A 21,093-nucleotide genomic window follows, 5' to 3' on the forward strand; every position below is an offset into this window, starting at 1 on the left:
GAAGCAAGCAAGAGATCCAAGAGGAAAAAGTTTGAGTGAAAAATGAGAGGTAGCGACACAACGGTTAACAATAGACAGTTATTGAAAAATTTGCAGGTATTAAGACGGTCGATAATGGATATATAACGAGAGCCATTTTTTTGCCGGGGAAACGTAATCGGAATAATCTCTGATGAGTTGAGGAAGATGAAGGAAAAAGTGTCACAAATCACGCTGCGACATTTTTTTTCTTGATTTTTCGGTGCGATGAGACAAATTGCGCGCCACCCAGACACCAGGAAATACAGGAAGCCGGTGGCACCCAGACACCGGTGCCGGGTTTTTGGCCGGCACCTGCGGGTAACCCGTTCTTGTTTTGCTTGTTGTATACACATTTGAATGGCCAATGCTAAAAATTATATTACTTTTATGTTAAGAGTAAGCCTTATTCTTGGTCAATTACGTACGTATTGTTCCAGCAGTAAAAAACAAATAACAGACGGATACTTTGTAATAACGCTAACAAATTACTTTTTATTTCATATTTTTGTGAAATTATACTGTAAAAGCCTATAAATTTAAGATTTATAAAAAAAAAAAAAACTCAAAAGAGATAAGACCCTTTGAAGTTAAAAACCCTCAATGTAAACCAACCAGAAGAATACAAAGCATATACACTGTCTTCTTCCCAAAATGGCAGATAATTGACTTCTCTTAGTATAACGTAATCCGTATTCTGTTGAGCGAAAAGCCACAATCGGTCGCTGTTCATTGTGCGCCCGCTTCAGCCGCACGGAGTTTTCTTAATAAATGATTGATTAGTTTAATTTTGCTGTCTGCCCATAGTGAAAACCTCACAACAATTGTGTAGCATTCTCTCTCCTTTGTCACATTGACTTCCCATGGTCACTCCATTATGGCCATTGTACTGTATTCTCCATCTCTTTATCCACTTAGTCTTAACCTTAATCTATTGAAGCTTCTTTGCCCCAGATTAGTAATCCCTCTCTCTCTTCCATATATAACGTCGACTTCCGTTCCTGTCGTACACTAAATCATATTCCAGGGCAACCAACAGAAATCACACCCACGCTTTAATGCGAATACAATAAACACCGTCTGACCAAATCACTACAATATTACAATAACATTCTGCATTCTATTATAGACCAGACTAGCCACAATGGACTCCCCCCAAACAAACACCGCCGCTGCAAATAGACCTCTCTCTGCCCATCTAACCATCCATTACCAGAACACTGACAAGAAGTCTCCTTCTACTTCTGCTTCAAGGGATAACATGGCCCCTTCCCTGGACTCACAATATTCCATATCAAAGAATTACACTGCTGAAAAGAAGGAACGTAGTACTAGTAGGGAAGTCATTAGAACTATTTTAAACATTGGAACAGCAGATACACTAGACGATGAATTTGTACTCGCAAACTCAAATTCAAACTCAAATTCTTCATTAAACATGCTGGAAAGTATAGAACTACCATCATCTTCATCTCGTCGTCCCTCAGTCGCTACGCCATGTCCCTTCTTATTATTAACTTCAGATAAAGATAAAACAGTCACAAGATTATCCACATACATGAACATTTACGATCTATATCAATGTGTACCTCAATCCAACGGCAACCACCATTCGTTAAAACACATAAATAATCATAAAAATACTCAATTCATTGCAAGAAGATTTAGTGATCCACAATTGCAAACAATAACAAAGGATTCTTTACCAACATCATTATCTTTCACTACTGCAAAGACAACTTCTTTGAAGAACCCATATTCCATGGAGGCAACACCAAGATCTTATAGAACAAATGATCCAATATTACATGTAAATACGTCAACGGGGACCACTGATACGACTACAAATAATGGAATCCCTTCATCACCTCCTCCATTCTTATCTGCATCGGCATCTTCATTATCAGGTTCAAACTCTTCATTTACAACAACTACAAATACTTCATCACAACAACAACAACATAATAATAATCATAATATGAACCCGTTCATCGACATTTCAAGCCCTTGCTCAAGGCATCATCATAGAAGAAATTCAATAGCTTTAAAATTCGAAAAACCATTGTACAAAAACATTAAGTCTAACGTTACTTCGCAACAAAGACAAAAATAACACACTCTTTTGCTACATAAAATGCATTCGTCTCATATTCTTCTTCCTTTTAGCTAGTTTGTATTTTACATACATAAATACATATATTCTTTTCAATCATTCATTTTTAATAAAACATATTCTTTTTTTTTTCTTCTTTAATTATATACATATATATCTAATTTACACATAATAGAAACGGCAGACTTTCAAAAATATCTATCCCAAGAAAACAAAACAACAACAAATTGTTCTCAAATAAGAATGACACAATGTCTTACCCGTCTCTATTTCAAAGTTTTCAATAATTTTTCTTTATCTTCATTGGACAACATCTTCAACACTTCAGATAATCCATTAATTACATTATCATGATCATTTCTAATAGATTTAGCCAATCCTTGAGCAAATGCTTCCATCTTCAAAGATTTCAAATGTTCATCCAAGATTTGATAATTTTCTTCAATCCATGTGGCCACTTGTCTATTATCTTCATGATTCACTGAGGCAGGATACCATGATCTTAATCTAGCAATCTTTTCCAATCTAGAGGCATCCACTAATTCATTATCTAACCTTCTAATCAAATATTCTTCATTCAATCTTCTTCTTAATCTCCAGAAGAAGAAACGACGCGATTCAACCCATTCTAATTCTTTACTAATGACACCCTTAGATACCATACGTTCAGATCTATCATGTAAATCGGCAAATTGAATACTAATTTGATTGTAAATCGGTAGTAGTAATTTCTCACGTAATGCCAATTTCTTAGAAATTTCCTTATGTTCATCCACATTCAAATCCTTATTGGATAATTGTTCCCTTAACGATTTATATGCAGGATCTAATCTATTCATGGTCCCCAACAGTTTCTCTCTACGATATTTGATACCAACCATACCTTCAGGTTCTAAAACACCGGCACGTGAATCCTTATCAGCATACATTTCCATTTGATCACTATTAATCGTTGGATCAACAACAACCCATGACCCACCTCTTAGTTCACCAGTAGGTGGAATATAAATGAAAATAGGTTGCTTGTAATCCACAAGGGCATCAACAATAAATGAACCATATTTCAAAACTTCATTGTACATATCACGTTGACCACCAGAGAACCCTCTCCAATTAGCCAGGATCATCAAGGGTAATTGTTCACCATGATTGAAATCTTGAATGGCCTGTGCTGTCTTAAATGCAGAATTTGGATACCAAACTTGACCAGCTTCTTGAATCAAACTTTCTTGAGACTCAGGATTAGCTGGATCAGCAGGAATTAAATTCTCCACGGTTCTAGTTTCCACGGCAATGACACCCAAGGGGATACCACCAAGACGAGCTCTACCAACAACAACACCTTGAGCCCATCCAGATAATGTCTCGAAAAAGGATCCCTTATCAAATAACCCATATTCGAAACTACCATCTTCCATGTCACGACCTTCAAGCATCCATCTAACATCGTAGGCAACCTTTGGTTGAGGAACAAAATCAACTAATCTGTCCCATTTATCATCGTTTTCTAAGATTGGAACGGGCATGTTACGCTTAGCTGGAATATACGACAACCAATTCATTATTTGTTCCACAGCAGCAAGATCATCAGGAGCAGTTAGATGGGAAACACCATTGTTGTACATAATTTGGGTACCACCAAGTTGAAGATTGGACGAGTAAACTTCTCTACCTAACACTTTATTGATGGCTGGAGCACCAGTAAGGATAATTGGTTGCCCTTCAATTTGAATGGCTCTTTGACCCAATCTTACTAGATAAGCACCAATACCAACGGACCTACAGGTAACTAATGTAATGGTGAAAATATCTTGGTATGCTCTTGAGGTGGCACCGGCAATTAACCCGGATCCTCTCAAACATTCAACACCGAGACCATCTTCAGCACCAATAATTGTCTTAATGACAAATCTTTCTTGACCATTTTCCACAACACGTTCTGTAACTACAGAATTCTCCTTACCATATTTCTTTAAAGTCTCTAGTCCTTCAGATGTCAAATATAAGTATTCGAACCCCTTAGATGGATTGCCCTCTTCCTTCCAACAAACTTGAAATAAAGGAACAATTTCTTCTGCGATACCAATTCTGGCACCGGAGTTAGCAGCTAAATAGATTCTTGGAATACCACGCTTTCTAGCATATTCAGTAACCTTGTTAAAGAAATCATCTTCCTGTGGACCAAAGGAACCAATTTTGAATGTAATATCATTGGCAACAATAACAAATTGACGACCACGTGGATATTCTGGAGTCTTTACAGTAACCTTAAAGGCAACCATACCAATGGAATTGGCACCTGGTTCTCTTTCAACTTCAGTTAATTCTCCGTTTTCATCTTCAATTAATTCATTGGCGGTGAAGAAAGAATCTGTCAATTTTGTCTCTGGTGAATGCTTTTCCCATTGAGATACAGTAGCTTGATGGAATAATTCTGGGAAGTCATAAACATAAGTGGTACCCATTAAATGTGCCTTGTAACGTTTAGGTTGTAACCATTCTTTGACTGGATATGGTGTGGCAATAGGTCTCAAATGCATGGAACCTGGTTTACCCAAAGACTTGAAAACCCACTCACCTTTACTGTTTTTAACTTCAGTGTATAACTCGGACTTGACCACGTAACCTGAAACATTGTTAATCAATGCACGTAGTGGGACTGGTGCACCAGTTTGTGGATCTTGAATAATAATACGAATTTCAGCTGATGATACACGTAATCTTAATAATCTTTTACCAAATCTTTCCAAGAATCCACCAAAGGCGGCTTCAACATCTTCTGGAGACACATCAAAGACGGCGGAAAAATTAATAAAGATATGATTCAAGTCAGAATTGGATGTATCGATGATTTCCAAGTTATCCAAGATATCACTCATTAATCTATTGGCTTCAGAAGTTAAATATTTTTGAATGGAGATATCTTCACGAATACGGCCTGTTCTAATTATACCTCTTGTGAAAAATCTCTTATCCAATGGAGAAGTCTTACTGACAGCTTCGTAAACATGAATGTTTCTATTTTCAGTGAAGATTGGCTTAATGTTGAAGTTGGACATCTTCCCTAATTCTAATTGGAAAGCTAAAGCTGGTTCAATGTGACGGATTGTTTCATTTTCGCAATAATTAGGCCCATTAAAAGTGTAATATTTTGGATATGTGCCATCCTTAAAACCAAACATAAATGTGATACGACGAATGGCGGACTTAATTAAGTCTGGCTTGTTAACATCTAATATTTCTCTAATCTTCTTTAGAATTTCTGTTTCAGACTCAAATCCTTCAGTTGACCCAACAAAAATGTTAGCAACATTGCTTAATGTAGATGAACTACCAGATCTGTCAGGAACGGGCCCAGATGGAGAAAAGTGTTCTGGAATGACTTCCAAACTTTCAGCTAGGTTGTTGTCAACATCGTCAAGATGGTTAGCAGAAACAAGAATACCAGTTCTTAATGGAGAATGTTCGCTGTCAACAACGTAACTTAAATCAGAAACAGAGATAGCTCTGTTCATACCCATTTTCGTCCTAACCTGTGGAATAGAGGAAAAGGCAGCAGAAGGCAATTGGAATTTCCATTCAATGACTGGATTAGAAATAGATTCATGACCCTTAACTTCACCAACAGTGTATGCTCTGTATGCACGACGAACGTACACTTGAGCAGCAGCGGCAGCGACGGCAGGATCAGGATGACTTAAGAAACCAATCAAAACATCAAAAACTACATAGTTAGAATCAATTAGATCCTTCAAAATTTCTAGATCAGGTTCTGAGCGTTTAGCATTTGATGCACCATAGGAAGTTTGAACTACAGAAGACTTTAAAATATGTTCCACTTGTTCAGTTCTTTCCTTCACAGATGGAAGGGCACCTTGGATCAAAATTTCTCTTGCTTGTAGAGCAATCTTAGCTGTTGACTTAGATTCCAATTGGACAAGATCTTGTAATGGCTTAGTGAAAATATGAGCAATTTCAGAAGAAATCTTACACAAAGGTTGGTAGTGCTTTAAAATGGCTAAAATCAAATTATTCTTGGCTGACACTTTAGCATGTGACAAAACAATCAAAGCGACCTTATCTAAATTGTCAATGTTTTCATCACGTAGTTTTAAGATAACATTTTCTTCACGAACGTTGGAACCATTAAATAGTTTTTCAATGTTGTAATATTCTTCCAAAAAGTTAACGAATACTGAATGTTCATGAGCTTCTAGCCCATCCATGTAACGTCTCGTTATATCCAATAAAGGCTCAATGTTGCCGGCCAATTGACTATCCGCATCAGGTTGTTTCAAAGCACCTTCTAACATTTTATTCAATTGTCTAGCTGGGAAAATTGCAGCACGCTTAGCAGAACGACTGACAAGTTCTTCTAATCTTTCATATAAATCAATGGGTAATCTGGAATGTAGAGCAGAAATATGTAATTTCCATTCTGAATATGGTAATTTTGGATCTCTTAGCACCTCAATTAATTGTTGTACTGATGCATTCATTATTATTTGATTATCATAACCTTGTAAGATATTTTGTAAGGTGGAAATTAAAGATTTGAATTTGTAGGCTGGCTTGGTACCTTCAACCACTGGAGAACCAAAATCAGGTAATAAACCTTCAAATGGCAATGCGTGTTTAACCTTTGATGGATCATCTAGAGTTAAGATGGCAATTATATCACCTGCAGAAAGAGTAGAACCTGGTTGTTTCAAAAGTTGAATAATACCAGTTTCTTGAGCTACTAGGGGCATTTGCATTTTCATAACCTCAATTTCAGCATAAGGTTGACCTGCGGCAATGTGATCACCACTTTCCACTAAGAATTTGACTAATTTACCTGGAGAAGGAGTACGTAATTGTGTTGGATCATTTTCCACTTCTAACAAAGTAGTCATAGAATCAACGGATAATCTTGTTGCACCTACTTCTTGTTTCCAATAAATGGTATGGGACTTCCCACCAAGAGCAATCAACAATCCACCGTCTGATAACTTGGAGGCACGAACTTCACATTTGGAACCGTTAATGAACAATGTGTAACGATCATCAGCAGATTTAGCCACAGTAAATTTGTATCTCATTCCTTCATGAATGAATTCCACGGGGAACATTGTTTCCAATTGAGACTTTGGTGGTACTTGACCTCTCTTTAAGTTATCTATATATTTCTTACGAGCTGCTTCAGCGGCAATAAAAGTTTGAGTGGTAGCACCACAAATGACAGCCAATGTTGGATCTGGTTTTTCAGCAGTCATCTTATGAGAAATTAAATCATCCAACCAACCGGTAGTAATTGTATTATCTTCAAAATCTTCAGTTTCTAATAATTTGATTAAGTATTCCACTGTGGTTCTGAAATCACCTCTAATGGATAATTCCTTTAGGGCGACAACCATATGTTTTCTAGAGGCTTGTCTATTTTCTCCGAATGCAAAGATATGACCGAATTGAGAATCTGAGAATGAATGAATACCACCATTATTACCCACTGAGAAGTAACCCCAAACGTTTGAAGAAGAACGGAAGTTCAATTCATGTAGGGACCCCCCAGATGGTTTAAACCCTTCATCTGGATCTTCAGAAGTAATACGACAGGCAGTACAATGACCCTTTGGAACTGGTTTCCTTTGAGTCTTCAATGATTCTTCTGTGGAGAAATCGAAATCAATTTCTGAAGCGGTATGTGGGTTCATTCCGTAAAATACTCTAATGTCGCTAATTCTATGCATGGGGATACCCATAGCAATTTGCAATTGAGTGGCTGGTAAATTTACACCTGTGACCATTTCAGTGGTTGGATGCTCGACTTGTAATCTTGGATTCAATTCTAAGAAATAAAATTTCTTATCTTCATGAGAGTATAAATACTCCACAGTACCAGCGGACACATAACCAACCAATTTCCCCAGTCTCACGGCAGATTTTTCCATCATGGCAAAAGTTTCTGGTGCAGCAATGGTCACTGGAGCTTCTTCAATAATTTTTTGATGACGTCTTTGCACGGAACAATCACGACCAAATAGAGAAATGTTGTTACCATATTGGTCAGCTAATAATTGCACTTCCAAATGACGGGCTTTACCTGCCAATTTCATAATAAATATGGGGGAACCTGGAATTTCATTGGCAGCTTGATGGTACAAAGCGATGAAATCTTCTTCACGTTCCACTTGTCTAATACCTTTCCCACCACCACCTTCAGAGGCCTTAATCATGACGGGGAACCCAATTTTCTTGGCCTTCTCAAGTCCATCCTCGGGGGATGAACAGCACCCTTGAGCGTATACTTCATCAGCGACGGAGACCAACCCAGTATCTTTATCCACTTGAACTTTGTCAATACCTGTTCCTGACCATGGGATACATGGAACGTGAGCGGATTGAGCGACAATGGTAGAGGAAATCTTGTCACCTAGGGATCTCATAGCGCTCCCTGGTGGACCAATAAAGACGACTTTCCTCTTGGACATGGCTAATTTTTCTGGTAAATGTGGGTTTTCAGAGGCATGACCCCAACCTGCCCACACTGCATCGACATCAGCTCTTTCTGCAATGTCCACGATCAGATCGACATTAGCATAATTTTTATTGTTGGTTCCACCTGGGACTTCCACGTATTGATCGGCCATTCTAATGTATTCAGCATTAGCTTCCAAATCTTCTGGGGTGGCCATAGCGACGAATTGAATGGTTCTTTCATTACCGAAAGTTTCATAGGCCCATTTTCTAACGGAACGGATCTCCTTAACGGCAGCAATCCCATTATTAGCGATTAATATCTTGGAGATGACGGTGTGACCACCATGTGATCTGACGAAATTTTTCAATGGAGATTCTTCAGCCTTCTCTATTGTATTTAGACCTAGGAAATGACCTGGGAGTCTCTTATGTTTGGATGAATAGTCAGTTATTTCGTATTGCTTTTTGGAGGTTGTTTCCTCGAATAAGTTTTCTTCGCTCATCTTTTCAGTAAGTTTTATTATTGATGCCTTGTTTAGTGTATATTTTGAAGTAATTGAGCTTGAAAATCTAGTTGCAATGAGCGTAGACAATAAATAGTTTGAATTTTGTTTCTGTAGATGGTGAATTGAGCGAACAGTGGACTTTGTAATCTGTTTGAATGACGAAAGTCTGTAGCGATATAAATGAATTGTGAATAAATTTGTTTGTTGTTAGTTCAAGTTGCGCAATATGGAATTAACAAGGGTACAAAAAAAAGTAGAGTAGAGTAACGTAGGATGGAATGCTATAATGCTTCAATGAATGAATGACTGATTTGTAATTGGTTCGTTAAACGGCGGATGTTAAGAGAGTCAGTACGGTTCAAATTGACATTCACGAGCTCTAAAAAGAAAGGGAACGTATTGTTTCGTTGTTGTTGTTGTTCGGGGGAGTAACAGTACGTTGGACCTTTGAGTTCAGATGGGTGAGCGTTGGTGTGTTTGCTCTTTGCAGTTGAAGCTGTCAAAGACGAAGTTGGATGTTGATAAATTCGGGGCCGCAACATATTTTTCACATTCACATGCTGGGATTTCATTTCTCGACGCGAACACTTGGCAGTCTTCAACTGATGAGTTGAATAATAAATAGATAATATAATGAACGGGCAAACACAGGGTTCATCAACGATTGTCGACATCTTCTACTCATGCTTCCTCTGTTTCTGGCAGACATACATACCTGTAACGCACTCTTGCTGTTGTTGCTTGGGTCGTGGCTCAACACTGCTCCACTCTGCTGTACTCTACATAGACACTATATATAAGACAGGACAAGACAGGACAAGACAGGATAGGGTCCGTTAGGTTGGCTCTTCCATTATGGTTACGTTTCGTTACGTTACGTTTCTCACATCTCATTACGGATTTCTGTTGAGCAACGCGCCAGCCCAAACAGTTTGTTGGACAGAACAGAAGATCTCTTATGGATGGATGCTCTTGTTCTGTTCTGTCCCATCGATAACTCCGGATCTCTAGGTCTGCTCTTTCACATGGAGGGCTTACTATCACTACATCAACGCTATGTACTCGGTAAAAGCTATTCTTATGGGCAATGCAACTAACTATAGACTATATTGATATTCATCTCCTATTCTCGTCATTCTCCTCTCCTCTCTTGAAATGAATCTGTCCCAGGGGAACAAGGTCTTCTTCAGGGGCCACTCTCTTATCGTCACTGTCATCTATTGACGACGGCATCTCACCCGTCTTTGGAATTACAATGTTTTCCAACGTATCCGCAACTTCATTATCCTCTTCATTTTCATCATCGTATTCTTCCTCATTTCTCTTGACTCCATTGAAACATATCTTATTCGGAGTCCCAGGCTTGAATAAAAGACTGCGTCGGTGGAATACATTATCGGTACCCATCTCAAGTATATAATCTTTCACTTCTTCCGCTGAAACGCCTTGATCTAACGTTAAAGCAGCTAAGCCTGCCACAGTGGGCGATGCCATCGAGGTTCCAGAATAAGTAACATCTTCCTTATCCTTAAAGATTGATAACGATTTAATTACCACTCCAGGGGCAAATATATCTAAACATTGACCCCAATTACTAAATTTCGCAATTGCATCAATACGATCATCAAATGCGCCCACTGTAATGGCTTCAGGTGCAGATGCTGGACTATACCAACAGGCATTCAAATTATTATTACCTGCTGCGACAACCACCACTAAACCGGCATCAATGGCTGCTTTAATGGCTTTATTTAAAATCGCGGTCCTCATTGATCCTAAACTCAAATTAGCCACACATCTTCCCTTCTTACTAGTCTCTTGACAATGTTTAACAGCAAATTCAATTCCACCAAGTACCATGGCTAAACTTCCCTGACCTAATCGGTTAAGTACTTTAATTTCAATGAGTTTCACTTTCTTAGCAACTCCATAACTCTTGGAACCAACAATACCGGCAACATGTGTCCCATGTCCATTATAATCACCAGATCCTTCACCAGTTAAATCAATCCCAGGGATGGCTCTACCATTGAATTCTTCATGTTCTAAATAGATACCTGAATCAATAATATACGCATTAACACTTGCACCTTGACTTCTCTTATCATAAAAATACTTCAATGAATCCAAATATGCTTCCTTATCTTCAAAATCATAAGGTAATTGTTTTCTTCTCGATAATCTGGCAAGGTGTCTCGGAGCACCATACTGCACTTTCACTGAACATTTCCCTTTCTGCATCTTATTATCAAATTGACCACCATCATCATCACCTTCCTCATCCTTCACATCTTCAAAGGCATGCACTCTCAAATTGGGAACCACGTCTGAAACCAATGGATTTTTCTTAATGGCCTCCAACAAATCATCAGTCAAATCCACTGTGAATCCCTTGAATGAACCAATGGAAAATGTCTTCCCAATCTTATCTCTTAAATATTCCTTTACTGATCGCCCTCTTGTGATAGTGGAATCCATGAAACTTTGAATTGAATCATTTTGTTTGAGACTGACTAAATATTCCCTGCCATATATAGGTTCTTGCAGGAACGTTATTGTTAAAAAAAGTTGTGGAATAAAATGTTTAACTTTCATCTTATCTTTTTTCTACTGACTTTCTTATTTGTTGTACGTAGTGAAGTGTATTTAAGTTACGTGTTGTTCTATTAATATTTTGTGTCGCTGACAGAAACTTATTGTCATAATGCTGCATTATTACAACAAGAACTCTTCTCGCATTCAAAAACAATTCAAGAACGCACTTGTAGAACTACCCTCGAACATATATCAAGGTAATGGGCCGTTTGATTTATTGTAACTCTCGTCCACCCCCCATTTTTAAGATCAAGTTAGAATTGCTACGACCAGCCTTGGCGTCTGCTTGTTGTTGTAGTTTCAGGAACAGTAACATCCAGATAAAGGCAGCCCCAACTTACAAACAGTATTCCATCTTTTAACTTCTTGCTTTATTCGGTTCATATACCAATCGCTCTTATTATCTCACCATTTAATTTGCAAACGCGGCAGTGCCAAATCGCTATATAAGGGGGCACCTGTCAAATGGTGGCGAAAAATTCCCAATGGAATAATACCCATTGTACAACACCACAACCTTTGCCTATATTAAATGTTACTAGCAAGTCTTCCCAGAAGTATGAAAGCTGTCGTCATCGATGGCGATAGACCACTCGTTAAAAGCAACGTCCCAATCCCCATCCTGGATGAAAATTGCATCCTAATCAGAACCGTCGCTGTGGCCGGTAACACTTCGGAGTTCAAACACTTGGATTTGAAACTCGGTCCACAGGGTTCCATCTTAGGATGTGACGTCGTCGGTGAAATTGTTCAATTGGGGTCCAATATCATTGAACCTAAGGATGATGAATATCAAATTGGTGATTACGTTTATGCATTCGTTCATGGTGCCTCCCATAGTCGTCCTTACAATGGTGCATTTGCTGAATATGTGTCTGTGGATTCAGCTACCACCTACAAGTGTCCGAAGGGTTGGACCCTAGCTAAATCGGATTACTTGCCTCAAGGTCCAGTGACAACCTTTGAAGGTGCCGTGTCCATACCCTTTTCCATGACTACTGCAGGTGCTGTCTTGTATCATGAAATGAGGCTTCAATTGGAATGGGAACCCAAAGAACCGCAGAATAATTTTCCCTTATTGATTTGGGGTGGGGCCACGGGGGTTGGTCAATCTTTAATTCAAATAGCTAAGAGATTACATGGGTACACCAAGATTATTGTTGTTTGTTCCAAGAAACATCGTGACAATATGATTAAATATGGTGCCGATGACGTTTTTGATTATCATGATGAAGATGTCGTGCAACAGATCAAACAAAAATATCCAAATATTCAGCATTTAATTGATGCAGTTTCTAATGATGAAACTATTCAACAAGTATACAAGTGTTCTGCTGATGATGTGCCCGTAACATTGATGCAATTGGTTTTTTTGAACCTTGATAATATTAAACCAGAGGACAGAAAGGATAATGTGAAAATAATTGGGACTGTAGTCTATCTTTCCACAGGTCTTGGTGTTCAAATGGGTGAAAGTTATCATTTCCCGGCAAATCCAATATATAGAAGAGATATAATAAATTTTGTTAAATTTATTGAACCACACATTGCAGCGGGTGAAATTCAACATATGCCTGTTAAGATTTTCCGTAATGGACTAGATGATATCCCTGAAATTACTGATCTTATCAGAAAGGGTAAGACAAGTGGTGAAAAGTTTGTCACAGTATTACAATGAATGCGAAGAATAATTAATCATACAAAGTCTTCTTTCTATACACATATCAATATAATTTTTAGATAGCTAGCATAGCAAACTTATGTCGAATCAATTCAAAATCTGGGCCTTCTCTTTCTCCCAGTAAATTTAGAATCCTTGGCCACTTTCCTACCACGTCTCTTCATTAAATCTTTCTTCCTTTGAATGTAATCCTTTGATGATTCCATTACTTTCCCTCTCTTATGTTTTTTCATTCTTAGGGCATTTGGATCATCATTTTCTTGTGCATCCATGGTGACACCATCCAAATTAACTTGTCTATCATCATTTCTTGGAGCACCAGCACTCAAAACCAAATAATATTTCTTATTTTTCTTAGATTCTGGATCATCAATGACCAACCCACCATTGAACCCTGCCACCTTAGCAGCCTGTAATATTTGATCAATCTGTTCATCATCCTTTGGATAAAATTGTGCAGCGAATTTCCCACCTTTCTTCAAAGCGGCAAATAAAGAATTGAAAAATCTCATTAATCTTCTCTTAGGATCATTATAGGATGTATCCGCATTACAAAGCCATTGAATGGCACTAATACTGATGGCTGCATCGAATGAACCTGCACGGAACGGTATACCTGCACCCATATCCTGTAACATCAAATCACCCTCCAATTCTCTCTCTAGACCAGTCGCAAGCATACTGGGGGATATATCGATACCACACCACATATGATCACCTTCTTCGGAAAGGATTTCACCACTGAGTCCGGACCCACATCCTATATCGAGAATGAAACTGTTTGGTGGTATGTTTAGTAGTTCCAGGGCACGTAAGGTCATCTTGGCTTGGATATGCTGCACTCTTGTGGAAGAGGTATATTTTTTGGATTCTGAATCATTGTAAAAATATTCTGGTGGTGCAAGGTCTTCAGGACGGGACATTTTGGAGGGGAGAGTGCTTTCTTGAGGGGTATTCTTTGTGTACTTTGTTGTAGCTCATCGATTACTTTTTCAATTGAAATTTTTCATGGTTTCCATTCATTTTTTTTTTCACTAGAAGTTGAATGAAGAAACAAAGCGCGAAGAAGTTTCGAATGGATCTATAGAGAATCAACGTTATATACTTTACATAAATGGGCCATTCGATGTCTTTGGATGAACGGTTTTTCGGTAGAGAACAGACAAGGAAAACATAGCCTATGTGGAAGATTTCATCTAACGAAGCACTTTTTCAAGAGAGCGTTCAGTTAAATCTCAGGTCTAGCATACGCTCCACTCCCAAGAGAGTTGAGGCCATTAGCCAGACACTGCGCCAGACTCTACAAATGTTCTTCAAGAGGAAACCCAATCCCTGCATGACGGACACCCAGCAACAGTCTACTTCCTCTCCCTCTCTTTCTTAGTTGTTCGGATCTCATACGAGAATAACAATAAGAGGACAATCGCAGCTCGTATAGGTGGGGTTGTTGTTAGATCCGCGGAAAATGCGTCATTAAATGGAAGCGAACCCTGTTTGAAATTTCGTTAACTATATAAGCCGTCCTCTATTAGAGACACACAAGCTCCTATTGGGACCTACTCCAACATTGTAAGTATAGGGGCATCCTTCTTGAGCACCAAGCAATGTCCACCACACACGAACTACTCAACGATGAGGAGTATCTCAAGATCCAAAAGTTGAATTCTGCTGGAAGTGACAGGAGAAACTCCATCATTCACGATATCGTCAAGGATTCCGCTGATTCTGAGATTCAGAACCCATCGGCAGAAACTAGCATGAATGTTTTACAAAAGGAGGAACCTGTGATTGCCTTAGTGTCCAGCGAGGCAAGCAAGGGACTCAGAAATCGTACCGAGGCACCAACGGTCGCCGTAAATGAAGAAGACGTTATACCACCCATAATAACCATTAATGATGAAGATGCAAAGACTTTCGCTAAGATCACACCCATCGATTCCAAACAGAGACGTATTAATGTGCAGATTGCTAAATTGAACGGGAAGGAACGTTCCAGATTCCATCGTGATTCCAAAAAATTGATTTCATTCTTTGATGATGTTGACTTCGATGTCAGACCAACCATTATTGATGGTGCCATTAGTGAACCTTATTTAGCCACTTTTGATGGACCTGTTATGGAAAGACAGGTGAAGGCATTTGAAAAGATGAAAAAAGCTCATGAAAATTCCACTAAATTGCATTTTGAATCAAACTTCTCAGGGATTTATGTCATGTTATGGATGGTATTGGGGACCACTGCCTTAAAGGGTTCCGTGGATTATTATGTGGAACATAATTACAGTTTGAAAGACTTGGTCATTTTGAGGATGATGGTGAACGATATTCCAAATGTCATTATTCTAGATTCACTAATGTATTTTGCAACATTTTTTGTTGTCTTGATTCAATGGCTTATTAAGAAACATGTTATTAATTGGAATTCAACGGGGAAAACCATTGTTTCTCTTTACGAAATGATATACACTGTTGGATTTAATTATTATGTTTTTGATGAAAGATTTGCATTCCATTGGATTGCAAGAGTATTTTTGTTTTTACATTCTATGGTTTTTTTAATGAAGATGCATTCATTTTCATTCTTTAATGGGTACCTTTGGGACATTACTAATGAATTAAAATTTGCCAAAAAGGCATTAGAAAAATATAAAGATCAACCAAATGATGAAATTATTGAGACTCTAAAGAGAAGTCGTGATTTCTGTGAACATGAATTAAGTATGCAATCAACTTCCAAAGATGATGAATTCCCCAATAATATATCAACATGGAATTATTTTCTCTTCACAATGTTCCCCACTTTGGTGTATCAAGTGATTTATCCAAGAACTAAAACCATTAGATGGGGGTATGTTCTTGAAAAAGTTTGTGCAGTGTTTGGAACCATCTTCGTTATGACCTTGGTGGCAGAATTATTCTTATATCCAATCACTGAACAAGCTCAAATTATGCGTCAACATTTCGTATGGCCACCCACAAGAAAGCAAACTGGGGAATGGTTTTATGTGCTGTGTGAATTAGTTCCAGGGTTTACGGTCATGTATGTTTTATCATTTTATTTAATTTGGGATGCCATATTAAATGGATTCGCTGAATTAACTATGTTTGGTGATAGATATTTCTACAGTGACTGGTGGAATTGTGTCTCATTTATTGAATTTTCTAGAATGTGGAATATTCCAGTGCATAAATTCCTTTTAAGGCATGTTTACCACAGTTCTATAAATGCATGGAAATTATCTAAATTACAAGCCACTTTGTTTACGTTTATGTTTAGTGCTGTATTCCATGAATATTGTATGTTTGTTATCTTCAAGAGAGTGAGATGTTACTTGTTTCTATTCCAATTATCTCAATTGCCAATGAGTTATGTTAGTGAATCAAGATATTTCACAGATAAGAAAGTTTTGGCCAATGTGATTTTTTGGGTAGGGATCTTTTCTGGACCAAGTGTTATCTTGGCATTATACCTGTTGTATTAACCATGGACTCACCAATCTATCATTTTAAATAATCAAGCACAAATGCAATGTGTATGTAGTATATATAATAGATAAATAATGTTAATGTTATGACAAAATTTCATAGCCGCTTGAAATTTGCGATGCTTAAAAAAAAAAATTCTACTGTAGTGGTAAAATAACTTCTACTCTGATGGTGAAACAACAAAACGAACTAAGAAGGCATATAAAAAGAATGAATATTTGGATAGCAGCCAGTGACGGCAGACAAGATTTGGTGGAACAATACCTTACCGCAGAAAACACACCTTTCACAGCAAATAGTAAAGATCCTAACGGTTACACACCGATCCATGCTGCCGCAGCATACGGTCACAAGGATCTATTACGTTTGCTTTGTTCCACTTATAACGGTGATGTGAATGTCAGAGACAGTGATGGTGATACGCCGTTACATCATTGTGAAGATTTGGAGACAGCCACGATGATCATCGAGGAACTGAACGGTGACTTCACGATAGCTAATAATGAAGGGAAAACCGCCTTACAAACTTTTGAAGAAGATGGTGAGTTTCCTGATTTGATTCAATATATGAGAGAGAAGTCTGGGATTCCCGTGGAACAAGATAGTTTGGGATTGAACCAGGAGGAATTGGCTCAGTTCAAGGATAGCATACGTTACACTTTGGAACAAGACCCAGCTGGTGAGAATGATGATCCTGAGTCACTTGCACGTAGACAAAGATTAGAACAGATTATACAGGGAGACAATGCAGAACAGGAACTGGAAAACTATATCAGAGAAATGGTCAGATCCCAACTTATCGGCGGTGGTGCGAACGATGATCAATCAGAAGTCGAGCCAGATTCCAAGCGTAGAAGGTAGAATGCTAACGATGCTAATAACCTATATGATAGAATAAACATGATATATCTAGTCTAATGTATAAATAGTTGGTCCAGAAGAGTTTCGAATGGAGGCATACTGATTGCCGGGTAAAAAGATGTCAGTTGTTCCTTTGCAAAAAACACACTGAGAACTACAAAATGGAACCAGAAAGTTGCTGTTATATTGTGGGGGAGACACACAGTGTCAGATCACCAGCACTAACAAGGACCATTGACCTTAAACAATCACCCCCTGTCATCATGTCCTCATATCTGGAAGCCTTATCGAAGCATATGGAAGCAGTCAATGACTTGAACGCTTATTACAATTCATTGAGCTACGAGCAATTGAAAGCCATGACTTTCTTGGAGAGAGTTCAAGCCTACAACTGGACTTTCGAATTGTTCGCCTTTGCTGTTCTTGCCATTGTTATTGGATCCTTTGCATATGGTAATGCTGCCAATAAGTCCCGTGCAAAGAAATTCTTCACTCCCATGAGTGAGTACCTTAAGAACGATTTGAATTTCGCTCGTGTTGGATTTCGTACTGCTGATGGAACAGTATTACCATACATGGTCCAACATGCCAATACCTGGTTAAGTACATTTGCCACCGGTCGTTCTGCCATTGATTCCGTCTCTGTTAGGGCTCATTTATTGCCTCGTAACAACCCAATGTCCATGTTAATGGATTTTGTTGTTGGGTTAGCATTCCCAAGTTTAGTTAACAACGACTCTAATGAATATTGTGAAGTAATCGTTAAGCCAAATGGTATTTACGTTGCCACGGAAAACAGCAAGATTAACACTAATGCTCAGGAATTGTTAGCTTCCAAGTTCAAGTTTATCACCTCCATCGTCAACAAGAGTTTCATGAGTGATGCTCGTGACAAGAACTATTTCTTATCATTGACTTTAACCAGTGAAAATAATACATTATCTGAAGAGTACGTTTACATGTCCGAATTAAACCAATTGAACACTTTCATAATGCATTACGCTAAGGGTAAGGATGTCAATGAAATTTTACAAAAGGCTACTAAGTTCTTGCAATTCATTAGTTTCACTGACCTTCCAGTGGATAGACCATTATCTGCTGCTGAATGGGAAGCTAAACAAGAACCTCGTGTGATCATTCGTTCCAATTTCCCAACATCTCAATTTGAAATCGATTTATTGAAAGAGATCACATCTCTAGTGGTGGAAGTCGTCGATAACTTTACTCGTGACTTGGTTAATAAGACTCCTGATCTATTGATCACTGCAGAATTCCAGAAGAAGGCCAAGCATTTGCGTACTCAAGAACTTTCTAAGATTGTCAAGGAAGCTAAGGAAGCCGAAGCTGAAGAGCTCAAGGAGAAGAGACAAGATGCGGAAAGACAGAGAATCCGTCAATTGAGAAAGACTGGTGAACAAGAAAAGATTGATAGAAAGATGAAGGAGAAGCGTGAAAGACGTATGAGAAACAAGCAAAAGCAAAGAATGTAAAGTATCTTAGCATACCCTTTGTTTTGCACCCCTGCAAATTTTATTTTATATACTTTCATTTAATCACTATCCTGTCTGTTATATATTACCGAATTAATAAATAACTAAACTGTATTCAGTTTCATCAATATTTCAATATTTCAATAAAGCGAAGCGAAAAAAAAAAGTTGTCAACAACAACAATTTTGACTGATACGAAATACATCTTGCTGATAACCTTAGTTTTAAAGAAACAAGATTCTAACCAAAACAGACCCACCCACCCACAACAATGTCTAAGGTCTCCAGCAGCAAAGCTACCCCACAAATGGGAAAAATTTCCGGTTCATCCACTCCCTCAGCTAACGGAGTCAACGCTACTACTTCCAAGACATCAAAGGATTCCACACCAATACAACAAACCAACCCAATCCCAACCACTCATCCAACTGATTCTTATATTCCAATGTACTTGAAAAACTTACTTCCAGAATTAAATGCTTACGAAGAATTATTGTATGCCGAGAAGAAACTAGACATATACTTATCTAAGAAAAAGATAGACCTGTACCAAAATTTATCCCAGTGGAATAATCCTACCACCTCAAATGGACAGTTCAGAGCAAACGCAGTGTCTCAGGCCAAGTATTTGAGAATCTTTGTTTCCAACATATCTGAAAATCAACCTTGGATGGATCCAGATTACATGGACAATGAAAGTACTCGATTGAATATGGATACACCAGAAGCACTTAACCCTCAAGGTTCATGGACTATGAGAATAGAAGGAAGATTATTAAATGATCAAGGCGCATTAGACGCCAGTAGACCGAAATTCAGTAGTTTTATTCAGGACATAGCAGTTGATTTTAAAAAGACAGAGAGACAACTAGAGGAAGAACAGGAACAACAAAGAAAACAATTAGGCACAACCTCGAATGGTACGACTACTGTACCTTTACAAATGCCACAAGGACAACAACCTAATACAAATACTAACAGTGCTATTAATGATGTCGTGGAATGGCATTTTGATCCCAAAAATCCAGTCGATTTTGATGGGTTAGATATTAAGAGACAAGGTTGCGAGAATATAGAATGTACAATTACGATTCAACCCAAAGGATCCACTGCTGAAATATTAAAGTATTCTCCCCAATTAACTTCCATCATAGGATTATCAAGAGGATCTTTGCATGAAGCTATCTACTCTATTTACAAATATGTCCTCATCAATGACCTATTAATGGATGATGAATTCAAGACTAACAATAGACTACATAACAATGGTAATGATAGCAAGGTAGATTCCAAACAAAATTCCAATGGTGAAAAGACTATTATAAAAGTAGACGAAATACTTGCAACACTATTCCCAGTGGAGGAAAGACAAACCTCAATTAAACTAGGAGAACTGGCCAAATTAATCACTACTCACATATCACCAATTCCTCCTATTAAGGTGGATTATACCATTCGTGTAGATAAGGCTTCTACTTACGGAGAGTGTGTGTTTGATATTGAAGTAATGGACCCTAATACTGGTTCATCAAATAATACAGAACTCGATGAATCCAGAAAGGAAATTGTCACTTTACTCTCAGACTTGGATAGAACTCACAACGAACTAAAACCTGCCTTCCATGAGTTTGACAGACAATTGACTACTTTACAATTGGAGTTGAATTCTACAGCAAATAAATACCAATTCTTCAATGAATTGAGTAAAGATCCTGTTCCATTTTTAAAGGAATACTTCCAATCGTCATCCAATGCAATGAAGGTTCTATCGGGCGATGAAGGATTCAACGAAGATACAGTGAGAAGGGCACAATTTTACAAGGATAATGAGTCAATGTTGTTTGAAAACTTGGGAGTGCTGATGGCCAACGGTAGAATGTAAGT

At 38.1% G+C, this 21,093-nt stretch overlaps 9 protein-coding genes across 9 annotated transcripts; 6 read left to right on the plus strand and 3 right to left on the minus strand.

The window, feature by feature from the left end:
• Window positions 1-1,162: 1,162 nt before the first annotated feature.
• On the plus strand, window positions 1,163-2,131 carry NCAS0D04370 (uncharacterized protein; the record flags this gene model as incomplete). Its single annotated transcript, XM_003676331.1, has 1 exon — window positions 1,163-2,131. The coding sequence occupies one exon, from the start codon at window positions 1,163-1,165 to the stop codon at window positions 2,129-2,131; it is 969 nt and encodes a 322-aa protein (XP_003676379.1).
• A 266-nt stretch (window positions 2,132-2,397) lies between these two features.
• Window positions 2,398-9,093, minus strand: NCAS0D04380 (uncharacterized protein; the record flags this gene model as incomplete). Its single annotated transcript, XM_003676332.1, has 1 exon — window positions 2,398-9,093. The coding sequence occupies one exon, from the start codon at window positions 9,091-9,093 to the stop codon at window positions 2,398-2,400; it is 6,696 nt and encodes a 2,231-aa protein (XP_003676380.1).
• A 1,119-nt stretch (window positions 9,094-10,212) lies between these two features.
• On the minus strand, window positions 10,213-11,691 carry RRT12 (Rrt12p; the record flags this gene model as incomplete). Its single annotated transcript, XM_003676333.1, has 1 exon — window positions 10,213-11,691. The coding sequence occupies one exon, from the start codon at window positions 11,689-11,691 to the stop codon at window positions 10,213-10,215; it is 1,479 nt and encodes a 492-aa protein (XP_003676381.1).
• Window positions 11,692-12,223: 532 nt separating this feature from the next.
• Window positions 12,224-13,369, plus strand: NCAS0D04400 (zinc-binding alcohol dehydrogenase family protein; the record flags this gene model as incomplete). Its single annotated transcript, XM_003676334.1, has 1 exon — window positions 12,224-13,369. One exon carries the CDS (start codon window positions 12,224-12,226, stop codon window positions 13,367-13,369), a length of 1,146 nt encoding a protein of 381 aa, XP_003676382.1.
• Window positions 13,370-13,464: 95 nt separating this feature from the next.
• On the minus strand, window positions 13,465-14,295 carry BUD23 (18S rRNA (guanine1575-N7)-methyltransferase; the record flags this gene model as incomplete). The annotated part of the gene is made up of 1 exon (XM_003676335.1): window positions 13,465-14,295. The coding sequence occupies one exon, from the start codon at window positions 14,293-14,295 to the stop codon at window positions 13,465-13,467; it is 831 nt and encodes a 276-aa protein (XP_003676383.1).
• A 681-nt stretch (window positions 14,296-14,976) lies between these two features.
• ARE1 (sterol acyltransferase) lies at window positions 14,977-16,854 on the plus strand (the record flags this gene model as incomplete). The annotated part of the gene is made up of 1 exon (XM_003676336.1): window positions 14,977-16,854. One exon carries the CDS (start codon window positions 14,977-14,979, stop codon window positions 16,852-16,854), a length of 1,878 nt encoding a protein of 625 aa, XP_003676384.1.
• Window positions 16,855-17,026: 172 nt separating this feature from the next.
• On the plus strand, window positions 17,027-17,719 carry NCAS0D04430 (uncharacterized protein; the record flags this gene model as incomplete). The annotated part of the gene is made up of 1 exon (XM_003676337.1): window positions 17,027-17,719. One exon carries the CDS (start codon window positions 17,027-17,029, stop codon window positions 17,717-17,719), a length of 693 nt encoding a protein of 230 aa, XP_003676385.1.
• A 161-nt stretch (window positions 17,720-17,880) lies between these two features.
• NCAS0D04440 (uncharacterized protein) lies at window positions 17,881-19,209 on the plus strand (the record flags this gene model as incomplete). The annotated part of the gene is made up of 1 exon (XM_003676338.1): window positions 17,881-19,209. The coding sequence occupies one exon, from the start codon at window positions 17,881-17,883 to the stop codon at window positions 19,207-19,209; it is 1,329 nt and encodes a 442-aa protein (XP_003676386.1).
• Window positions 19,210-19,480: 271 nt separating this feature from the next.
• On the plus strand, window positions 19,481-21,091 carry RSC6 (Rsc6p; the record flags this gene model as incomplete). The annotated part of the gene is made up of 1 exon (XM_003676339.1): window positions 19,481-21,091. One exon carries the CDS (start codon window positions 19,481-19,483, stop codon window positions 21,089-21,091), a length of 1,611 nt encoding a protein of 536 aa, XP_003676387.1.
• Window positions 21,092-21,093: the final 2 nt, after the last annotated feature.

The sequence above is a fragment of the Naumovozyma castellii genome, chromosome 4 (assembly GCF_000237345.1).
Source record: "Naumovozyma castellii chromosome 4, complete genome".
Classification (NCBI taxonomy): Eukaryota; Fungi; Ascomycota; class Saccharomycetes; order Saccharomycetales; family Saccharomycetaceae; genus Naumovozyma; species Naumovozyma castellii.